We start from the raw sequence: 11583 nt of genomic DNA, 5'->3' as shown, positions 1-11583 counted from the left end.
AAGTGAAAGGTTGGCCGAATGAAGGAAGTGAGTAGGAGCAGGAAAAGGTGAAAATCTCTCGTACTGCTCTTAGAAATGGTTTTACTATATCACAATATTAACTTAATACATAACTTTGCACTGAGATGCGAAGCCTTAGACCCATCATAAGTAGTACATAGTCTCAATAGCAATCAAAGTCTCCCGGCCGTCTTTTCTTGATTAAAATGGGCAGAATTTGTCATGGAGATCGTACACCTCCACAGCGCCACTTAGAGGGCGCTGTCATCGGTGTCTGTTGTAGTACCAACTTAAGAACTTCCTCTTACGCCGTGGCATCGTAGCTATCGATACCACATTCCTCCCCCCTGAAACGACACACCGTCGTTGAGTAGGGCTTCCGACGACAGGTGGAGGGACCCAGGGGAGCACAGTGGACAGCGGAACTGCCGGGGCGTGCTGTCCACCCGCGACCCCGAATTGTTCACGAAGGGGCGAGGCAAACGCCCCGTGGGAAACCACACCAGGCCGCGCACCACCACAGGTCATGCTCATATGAGGAGGCAGAGCAACGACCTCTATGGGCCACGGCGGCGGCGGCGTGTCGGCAGCCTCAGCGTCCATCGGTTCCGGCAGCGCAGAGGAACGCGGTGGCCGGGGATGGGAACGTTGCGGAGGCTAGAGGCGCCCGTCCTGTGGAGGTGACTGGACCGACAGGGCGACGGCGACGACCGGAGGCCCGCCCGTGGTGGGGGCGCGAGCAGCGGAGGCGCCGTCGGTGGAGTCGTGGGCTGAGGCGGCGGAATCCGTGAAGCCTCCAATTCTGCCCGAAAACAACCAACGGCAGAAAACCGAGGACGGCACGAACGGATCTGGTTCCGGTGTCGCTTGTCAGTGCTGGGGGGATCAGAAACGACAAATAAGACGCTGCCAAGCTGGCGATGAATGCGTCCCTACTCCCAGCGCTGCCTGCCAGAGAAAACGCGATAGAACACTAAATCATGTGGCACTAAGCCAAAACGAGGCGAAGCAGCGGGAGGGCGCGGCGGCGGGCGCAATAGCTGCAGGAGCGACAGATGGGTGCCGCCATGTAGCATTTCCACTGGGGAACGGATGCCGAGCGGCTGCGAGCGATATGAAGCAAGGAAAGACCAGAGCGCGTGTTTGTGAGAGTGTGTGGCGCGCAACTTGCTCATCTGCTACTTAAACGTACGCACAAAGCATTCAGCCCGCCATTTCACTGGGGGTGGAACGGGGCTGAGGACAGATAGCGAATGCCATTAGCAGCACAGAACGCTTCAAACTCTGAGGACACAAATTGGGGGGCCATTGTCGGAGACAATAACTTCAGGAAAGCCCTCAATGCAGAAAATAGTCGTCAAACCGCGAATAGTACTGGCAGATGTAGTAGAATACATAGGTCGAACAAACGGAAAGTTACTGTACGCATCAATGTCTATCAAACGGCTGTCGCAGAAACGACCCGCAAAATCAATATGAACGCGCTGCCAAGGCGCAGTAGGAGTCGGACACGCGAAGAAGCGCTGTCGGCGAGCAGATTGATGCTCCACGCAGGAGCGACAGTTAGCAAGCAAATTCTCAATACGTTTATCAATGCCGATCCAAGTGCAGTGACGACGCGCTAATTGCGTCATCCGCACTCTAAACCAATTACCAGCGTGCAGCAAGCGGAGAATTTCCGACTGCAACGAACGAGGTAAAACCACGCAAGGCTGATCATTGTCAGTTCGTAACAAATAACACCGTGGTTCAAAAAAATGGCTCTGAGCACTATGTGACTTAACATCTGTGGTCATCAGTCCCCTAGAACTTAGAACTACTTTAACCTAACTAACCTAAGGACATCACACACATCCATGCCCGAGGCAGGATTCGAACCTGCGACCGTAGCAGACGCGTAACACCGTGGTGTACAGACAAGTTGTGACAATGCGCAAAGTAACGTCGAACATGTGGATCACGAATCTGCGTAGCATATGGAGGCCATTGAGTACGAATATACTGCAAAAGAATCTACAAAGAAGCATTGGCGGCTGTCACGGAAGCAATGCGACAAAAATCCACTGGAAAACCATCAGCTTATTCCTTATCTTGTGAATCAATAAACATGCATGACAATTCGGAAGAATCAGACACTTCGTCAGGACCGATAGGCAGACGAGACAAAGCATCAGCATTGCCATGCTAGGCTGTGGACCGAAACAAAATTTCGTAAGTGCAGTTAGAGAAAAACAAAGACCAACGTTGCAACTTTTGTGCACTATGGTCCGGAACTGGCTTTGACGGTTGGAACAACGACGTCAAAGACTTATGGTCGGTGACCAAATAGAACTTGCGACCGTACAAAAAATCATCAAATTTTGTCATACCATATACAATAGCTAAAGCTTCTTTCTCGATTTGAGAATAGTTTTGCTGGGCAGAATTGAAAACTTACAGGCAAAAGCTATCGGGCTAACGACAGACTTAACGCGGACTGAGAGAATCGCTCCGATGGCGTGAGAAGATGCATCGACAGCCAAAACAACTGGTTTGGAGGGATCGAAAGAAATGAAACAGCGATCACTCAACAAAGCAGATATGAGCTTGTGGAAAGCAGCGTCACATTCTGAAGACCAAACAAAACGAACGTTCTTACGCCGAAGGCGATGCAAAGGCGCTGCAATCTGCGCTGCATTTGGTATAAATCGAATATAATATGAAATTTTGCCCATAACAGACTGAAGTTCTTTCACGTTTCTGGGTGCTGGCAAGTCTCTAATTGCACTGAGATGTGAGGGCGAGGGGTGGATACCCTGTACGTTAATCATATGTCCTAAATACTGAATCACAGTTTGAAAAAATTTGCACTTGCCTCTGTTAAACTTTAGACCTCCCTGCAAAAGTACAATAAATAACGCACGCAAATACTGCAAATGTTCGTCACGGGTACGACCTTATATCACAATATCGTCCAGATAATTTGAGCAACCAGGGACAGTGGCAGACAACTGCTGCAAATAAGACTGAAAAATAGCAGGAGCCGAAGCACAACCGAACGGAAGGCGGCGAAACTTGAACAATCCAAGGTGGGTGTTGATCACAAAATAGCGCTACGACTGTTCTTCGAGCGGAATCTGAAAGTATGCGCCCCGCAAGTCAATCATGGAAAAGAATTTTCCCGCATCAAGCTTATCAAAAATATCTTCAGGACGCAGTAAGGAAAATGTAGCTACCACTGTCTGGGGATTTACTGTAGACTTAAAGTCAGCACATATACGGAGACGACCGTTGGGTTTCTTCACACACATTATAGGCGAAGCCTATGGCAAAGCAGAAACAGATTCAATGACACCAATGTATTGAAAATGCTTAAGTTTAGAAGCTACGGCGTCGGGCAGTGCGTGCAGTACTGGGCGCGCACGCTGCAAAATAGACATGGCATTGTCTTTAGTTACAACATGCGCTGCAAAGTCTGTGGCACAACCAACGCCATCAGAAAAGAGTTCAGCAAAATCAACACTGTCTGCATGGTCAATAGCGTTGATGCAAAGTACATTGTCCTGAATTGCGAGGCCAAAAAGTTCAAATGCGTCCATGCCAAAAATATTCGTAGCATCACTAGAGCAGAGCACATGGAAAGACACTGTACGTGTCGTGGCACCATACGTCGCTAGCAAACTACACACGCCAAGCACTGAGATTTCGTGTCCAGTAAGTGTATTCAGTGCGGAATGTGAACGATGAAGCTGGAGGGAATAAAGCAAGTCATACGTCGATTTGTTCAGTAAAGAAACTGACGCACCAATGTCCAGCTGCATGCGAACAGAGCGAACACAAATGAGCAAAGTCACAAAAAGTTTCCACGCATCGCGCTGAATGCGAGAGGAAGTGACTGGCAAAACTTGATTCACACGACGAGCTGTCGAAGCACGTGAAACAGAAGGCTTTTAATAAATGGCATTAACATCCATAGGCTGATGTGAATCATGATCATGGCGGTTGCCGTTGCGGAGACGCCCACGCGAGTCACGCGAACGCGAGACAATTCGTGAATTAGAGTTTGTCTTACTACACACAGCTTGCACATGTCCTTCCTTATTACAAAAATAACACAGTGCTTGACGGGATGGGCAAATGTCCCGTGGATGTGCGCGAAAGCAGTTCGGACATGCTTTCAGTTTCTTTGTGGGTGCCAGGTGCGAAATTTGTATACTTGGGCGCGGCGGAGCGGCGTGGCTGGCCGTGCTGGCGGGTGGGAGGGCACGTGTTGTGCCTCGCTAACAGTACACACACCCGGGGTCACGTCGAACGCGGAAGTAGCCATATCTAATGTATCTTCTCTGTCTAGCAAGTCCACTTCCTGCAAAGACGGGATTTAAATCTGAAGATTTGTTCGCGGATGCAGTGATACGCCACGTTCTGCTCAATAATGCCTCTAATAATTACATCCGTATATGAGCGTCCACACGAGTAATTAAAGTCACAATCAGAAGTTAGTCCCTGAAGGCCCGCTAACCAAGCTTTATTCGACCGAGTAGAGCCACGCCGGAGGCGAAAGAATTTGTAGCGTGCAGCTACCACATCTACACTATCACGAAAGTGGGAGTTCAAAGTATCAATTACATCATCGCAATTTTCAGTTTCTGAGCGGGTGGTGGGAAACAATTTCACGAGCACACGGTACAACACAACACCCGCGTTGACAATGAAAAAAGCAAGCCGCTCTGTACCTGGTATGCTGTAAGCTGCGGAGTGTGCCTCGAGCTGTACGATGTATTCTGGCCAGCGTTCAACGTCAGGATTGAAGGTACGAAATGGCAGTGCCGTTGGCGACGGTACAGGCGGTGGCGTCGGAGGCACCGAGGTAGCTGCAGTTTGTAGAGTGACCAGTCCGTTCATGGCCGCAAGCAGCTGCGTCAGTTGGTAAGCCTGAATACGTACAAGATTGGACAGCGAAGCCTGTTCCTGTGGCGAACCCATGGTTTACACAATTGAAAGTCTTAATAGCGAATGGTGGGAACACCTAAAGACAGTCACTCAGCCACACGGGGATACCACAAAAAGCTAAAGAAGTACCGAGTAAAAAAGGAAATGAGAGGAAATATTGTAATCCTTGTTCGTCTCTAAGTATTGTATCCCGCCTGGAAGGCGGCGAGTAGGTCGGCTCCTGCAAATTGAAAGGTTGGCCGAATGAAGGAAGTGAGTAGGAGCAGGAAAAGGTGAAAATCTCTCGGTACTGCTTTTAGCAATGGTTTTACTTTATCACAATATTATCTGAATATACATCTTTCCACTGAAGTGGGGGCCCGCAGCTCGTGGTCGTGCGGTAGCGTTCTTGCTTCCCACGCCCGGGTTCCCGGGTTCGATTCCCGGCGTGGTCAGGGATTTTCTCTGCCTCGTGATGGCTGGGTGTTGTGTGATGTCCTTCGGTTAGTTAGGTTTAAGTAGTTCTAAGTTCTAGGGGACTGATGATCATAGATGTTAAGTCCCATAGTGCTCAGAGCCATTTGAACCACTGAAGTGGGAAACCTTAGACCCGTCGTAAGTAGTACATAGTCTCAATAGCAAGCGAAATGTCCTGGCCGTCTGATCTTGATCAAAATGGGAAGAATCTGTCATGGAGATCGTAGACCTCCACAGCACCGGCTAGAGGGCGCTGTTGTCGGTGTCCGTCGTAGTGCCAACTTAAGAATATCCACCTACGCCGTGGCATCGTAATGGAGAGAAGTGTGTATATGTGGGTGTTTGGGGAGGGGGCGGGGTATTAAATTTGTAGAGGGAGACAAAGCCTTGAATACAGGTACCAGGTTCAAACTGATGTACATTGCATTAGCTGTCCCGCGCTGAAGAGGCTTGCACAGAATAGACTAGCTTGGGCAGCTGCATCAAACCAGGCTTCAGACTGAACACCACAACAACAACACTAGGGAAGGGGGCGGGAGATAGAAGTAGGCTTCTGGTCCACAATTTTGCAAGTTCTTAACTGGGAAAGCTCATGAGAAAGGCAGGTCTCGTGTGATTCAGCACCCTCAGCTGTTGACATGGCAAAAGACGTTTCTGTATTGCTCTAAACTAACGGCGCTGCTCATTCTCTTATGACAAAAACTATTTATCTCACACTATTGGCCGATGCAACGAACTGAGGTAGCGGTTCTTGTATTCTTTTGTTGTTGTAAACAGAAATGTCTCTGGTACGACGTTAAATCGTATACACATGTGGAGTGACCACTGTACAATCAACAATAGCAGCAACCTCTCTGGAAGGTGGATGAGCGAGTGGAAGTTGTGAGCTGTAACTGTTAGCTTGCCTGCTTGCGAAGGTGGAAGGGAGATAGAAAAAAATGGTTCAAATGGCTCTGAGCACTATGGGACTCAACTGCTGTGGTCATTAGTCCCCTAGAACTTAGAACTACTTAAACCTAACTAACCTAAGGACATCACACACATCCATGCCCGAGGCAGGATTCGAACCTGCGACCGTAGCAGTCGCACGGTCCCGGACTGCGCGCCTAGAACCGCGAGACCACCGCGGCCGGCGAAGGAAGATAGAGAATGTAAAGAAAATAGTCGTGATCACCTACCACTTACCAGCAGGTAATCAGCTCAGTAATGTCAATTGAAATTAACCGAGCAGTGCTTGTTGATTCCTGTTGTAATTTCTTATTACTCCAGGTTGGTGTTCGAGAGAAACGTAAATTATAGATGTGGATCTAATGTAATTTTCATAAGGCAAGTGCATAATGTGATCGGTCAATCGCTTTATGCTGTGTCGTTAATTGACTATCGGACTTCGTTTCTGAAAGACTGCAGGTTCAGTGGTGCACCATAAAATAACTGATGATTGCTAATCGGTATTTGGATCACACCAATGGCAGACTGGCTCCACGTTATCAGTTTTGCATTTCTTTCATGAACAGATGTACACAAAGCTGATAAAGACATTAATATAAAGCGATATGTTTACTTTGTTAAATTAATACATCTGAAAGGTATTAATTTAAATAGACTTGAATATATTCATGGTTCTTACGAGCTAACAAAATAGATGCTTACATAGCGAAAGCTGAAGAACAATGGAAGATAAGAAACAGGAAGACATTTCCTAGCTAATCGCAGAAAACATGTGAAGGCTTCACTGTTTTTTATTATCATAGAAAGTATTACAAGTACTTATTAACATTTGTGGACTCTCTGCTACACACTCATTTCATAAACATAAAGAAAGAAAAATTTTCTTGGTGTCTTATATTTGACTATGATACATTTGATTATGACACTCGCCATTACAAAAAAGGTAATTCAAGTAGTAAGTACAACAAAACTATAAGATTGGTGCATACAAGAAAAACACAAAAATGACATATTTTAAATGAACAGTTTGACATATCATTTTCATTGGCTCAAGAGATATTTGTACAAGATACACTAACTTAAAATTTGAGAGGTATCATTATTCGGAGGATAGGAGGGTAAGTCAGTTCAGTGACGTGTCTGCCCGTGGGAATTGATGCCGCCACTGCTGGAGAGACGTCGCAGTTGGCTTGTATGGTGTCAATCGGTCGGCGACAACAGGCTGAGAGCGAGCTTTGGTTGTGCAGTTTGCAGTAGAGATGGATATCGCGGTGCTGCCCATGCAGGAGCGAAGCCGTGACATCCGTGTGAGCCTTGCCTAGCGCTGCCGGTTCAGTCGCATCGACGTCCGACAGGACGCACGGCGTAGAGTCGTGCACAGACGCCCGGCCCGCGTGCTGCGGCCGCACTGGACTGCAGCAGTCTCGGGCCGAGCGAGTCCCTGACGTCACCCCAAGGGCTGAGCAGTGCTGTTGCGAAAGAACCTGTATGCCACGGGCTTAGCAGAGCTGCGCATGGAGACGCAGCCCACGGGCCGCGGTCTCACTGCTCCACACTGAGCGAGTCCGTGACGTCACTGCAACAGTGCCGTGTGCAAGCGCTGGTGTGCTGCGGCCTATGGGCTGTTGGTAATACTGACCACACTTGCGAGCTACGGCCTAAGAGCGGTGAGTGCAGCAGTGTTTAGTGGAGTGGTGTCATTTCCTCTTTTTTGTCGTAACGCACAAAATGAGCGAGAAAAAATAATATCGATTGCAGAAGAAGGAGCGCATGTCAATAAAAAGGGAACTAAAAGGAAAACTAATTAGTGGTGAGAACCACACATCCTGAAGCGAATCTTAAAAGTTCAATTTGGACCGTGTTAAAGCCTATTGTGTATGGCATTAGGAAAAACGTTCGTTTTGTTTGCTGTTCGCTGTGTGTTGAAATTACCTCTCATGGTGAAGGGTCAAGTATCACTTCACACACTTCTCGCTATCCATTTATGTCTAATAAACAAGGATCTTGTGTGGACGTGAAACGACTTCCTAAACCTGCTCAGGAGATAACTGTCGATAATTGCGAGCCTATATGTGCACGAGACCTAAGGTCATACGGAGCTATAAGATGTGAAGCTCTTATGGATGTTGTTGCCGGCCGAAGTGGCCGTGCGGTTAAAGGCGCTGCAGTCTGGAACCGCAAGACCGCTACGGTCGCAGGTTCGAATCCTGCCTCGGGCATGGATGTTTGTGATGTCCTTAGGTTAGTTAGGTTTAACTAGTTCTAAGTTCTAGGGGACTAATGACCTCAGAAGTTGAGTCCCATAGTGCTCAGAGCCATTTGAACCAAAAACGGGCGGTAACATTCTAAGAGCATTATTTAGACGATTTATGTCTCTTGGTATCCACCACTCTACTTTGAAAGACATGCAGCACACGACTGATCCAGGTACCAACATTGCCGTGGCACTGCGCGATATATTCGCGACTGATTTGTTCCTGCCGTATGCTAAATACAGGCCTAGGAAATAATTTTAATGCGGAGTATACATGCGTCAATTGTCCATATGTTCGTGGTCTTTTGATGCGGCGAAAGAATATTTCACTTACGTAAAGAAATGTGGTCTTCTTAATGCTCTTGTTAGATAAATGAGCCAGTCTAATGATAGTCGCTGGAATAAGCAGCTGACAATGTTAGTATGTCTTTGTGCGAGAAGCTCTCTGGGAAGGGAGAAATAGCCCGAAATGAAGGAAGTGATATCACGCTGAAGAAAGAACTTTTCACGGTATGTTTGCTATTCTATTTCTGTAATTCTCATACGCAATCGTTAATTTTATAGCTCTTAAAACATAGGGATTTTTGTAGCTCTCCAAAGCGGCGTCCAAGGAATTAGAACTTCAGAAATCACCTGCACTGCACCTTCTTTTGACATGGACAATGACAATGTTAAAGGATTTGACTCAGGCGCCCTAGGACAGAGAAGCTTCTGAAATTGGACTTTTACATGAACGCCTCGAATTATACTTAGATGAAAAGCTATTGTCCAGAGATGCTGTGAGGTAGCAACTTTTCTCTGGCCACCATTCGTCATTTAAAGATGATATCTGAACATAAGAGGCATAAAGTCATGAAAAGGATACAATAGTTTCCCTTCTTCAATCCCAGAATGCACTCTAACGACATTTCCTATTACTGCATCTCCAACCGTCTTTTCTCTTCGTTCTCGCTAGTGGGTTCGAACGGAACTGAGTTCCCTTTCGATCTAGAAATAGTTATCTCAATGTACTCTTTTCTTCTGGAAGTTACAAAAATAACGTGTAATGTGAATCTTCAGTATTTGGCGGCGCAAAGACTGTTCCATTAAGTTTCGGGTGTGCAGCCGCAAGAAATCTCCTTCTTCTTCTAATATTTCGACTTTATAACGTTCAGCCATCTTCAGAGTGAGCCGCAAGACTGCCGCTCCAGTGCTCGCTTCGTCCCTTTATACTGCTGCACCTCGCGACTGCGCATGCGGCCACAGATGCAAATGCGCCAGAGACGTTGGTCGGCGGCAGAGACGTGCACAATGCGCGAGTTGTATCTATGACTCCGCAGTTGATCTGTGTTGGCATATCGATATATCATTGTGAGCTGCACTGTGACGACGTCTTTGCGAGTTTATTACAGCAAGTGCAGGATTCCATGATTTATCAAGATTGAAACCACTATCTCTATTAATTAAATTCGTCGTCAAGCGAATTTCAATTGCCTCCTTCACTATCGTGTCCCAAAAGGATGATGTAGTTGCCAAAATTTTGACGTTGTCATACAACATACTGTGGCCATTATCAATACAGTGCTCTGCCACTGCCGACTTGTTAGGTTGTAAAAGTCGTGTGTACCTCCGGTGTTCTGTACATCTTTCTTGGACAGTACGAGTTGTTTGTCCGATGTAAGAAAGGCCACACTCACATGGAATTTTGTAAACTCCAGATTTTCAGAGCAGCAAATCATCTTTGACGGAGCCCATGAGTGCAGCTGTCTTGGGTGGAGGACGAAAAATCACTTTTACTTTGTGTCCGCCGAGAATGCGTCCTATTTTTGATGAGAGTCTACCCACATATGGCAGGAAGGCCATCGATTTAAAGGTTTCTTCATCTTCTTCTGCTTTCTTTGTGGCCTCTTTCGGTTTCATTTTCAGTGCCCTCTGTATTTGTTGAGGAGAGTACCCATTGTCTTCAAACACTCTTTGTAAGTGGGAAAGTTCATCTTGCAGACTGCTTTCGTCAGAAATAATATGCGCTCTGTGAGTGAAAGTTCGGAGAACACTCATTGTCTGGGCAGGATGATGGCAGCTATTTGAACGTAAATACAGATCGGTGTGCGTCGGCTTCCTATACACTTCATGTCCCAAAGTGCCATCCTCTCTGCGCCGAACTAAAACATCCAAGAGTGGAAGGCATCCCTTCTTTTCAATTTCCATTGTGAACTTTATTTGATCGTGGAGGGAGTTCAGATGTCTTAAGAAGTCTTGCAAGTTGTCTTCACCATGGGGCCAAACTACAAAGGCGTCATCAACATACCTCCAGAATACCGTGGGTTTCAAGTCAGCAGATTCTAGCGCCTTCTCCTCGAAGTCCTCCATAAATAAATTGGCCACCAGAGCGGATAAGGGACTACCCATGGCGACTCCGTCCGTCTGTTCAAAAAATTCGTTGTTAAATAAGAAATATGTGGAGTCAGAACATGTTTAAATAAAGCTGAAATCTCTTTGTCAAAACTTCTATCACTTACCAGCAGGTAGTCAGCTCAGTAATGTCAATTGAAAATAACCGATCAGTACTTGCTGATTTCTGTTGTGATTTCCTATTTCTCCAGCTTGGTGTTCGAGAGAAACGCATAGATACAGATTTGGCTTCAATGTAATTTTCATAAGTCAAGTGCATAACGCGATCGGTCAATCGAATTATGCTTTGGAGTTAATTGAGTATCAGATTTCGTTTCTGAAAGACAGTACGTTCTTTGGTGCACCATAAAAGATCTGATAAATTGCTAATCAGTATTTGGGTCACACCAATGGCGGACGGGCAGCACGTCAGCAGTTTTGCATTTATTTCACGAATAGCTGTATACAAAGCTGATAAAGACATTAATACAAAGAAATATGTTTAGTTTGATAAATTAATACATCTGAAAGGTATTAAGTTAGATATACTCAAATACGGGAGGCATTTGAAAATTCCATGCATAGTCCGAGAGATGCCACCACCGGCGCCTTTAGAGTTCATGTTT

General features: G+C 46.5%; 1 protein-coding gene across 1 annotated transcript in view; it reads right to left on the bottom strand.

Moving 5' to 3' along the window:
- Nucleotides 1-557: 557 nt before the first annotated feature.
- LOC126249282 (uncharacterized) overlaps nucleotides 558-11583 on the bottom strand; it is a 136141-nt gene continuing 125115 nt past the window's right edge. Inside the window, exon 3 of the mRNA XM_049950936.1 lies at nucleotides 558-802. Coding sequence (XP_049806893.1) covers nucleotides 558-802 — 245 coding nt within the window. The remainder of the gene's footprint in view (nucleotides 803-11583) is intronic.

The sequence above is a fragment of the Schistocerca nitens genome, chromosome 3, assembly GCF_023898315.1.
Source record: "Schistocerca nitens isolate TAMUIC-IGC-003100 chromosome 3, iqSchNite1.1, whole genome shotgun sequence".
NCBI classification, from domain to species: domain Eukaryota; kingdom Metazoa; phylum Arthropoda; class Insecta; order Orthoptera; family Acrididae; genus Schistocerca; species Schistocerca nitens.
The sequence above is the reverse complement of the archived record's forward strand: the minus strand, read 5'-3'. Positions and strand labels throughout refer to the sequence as shown.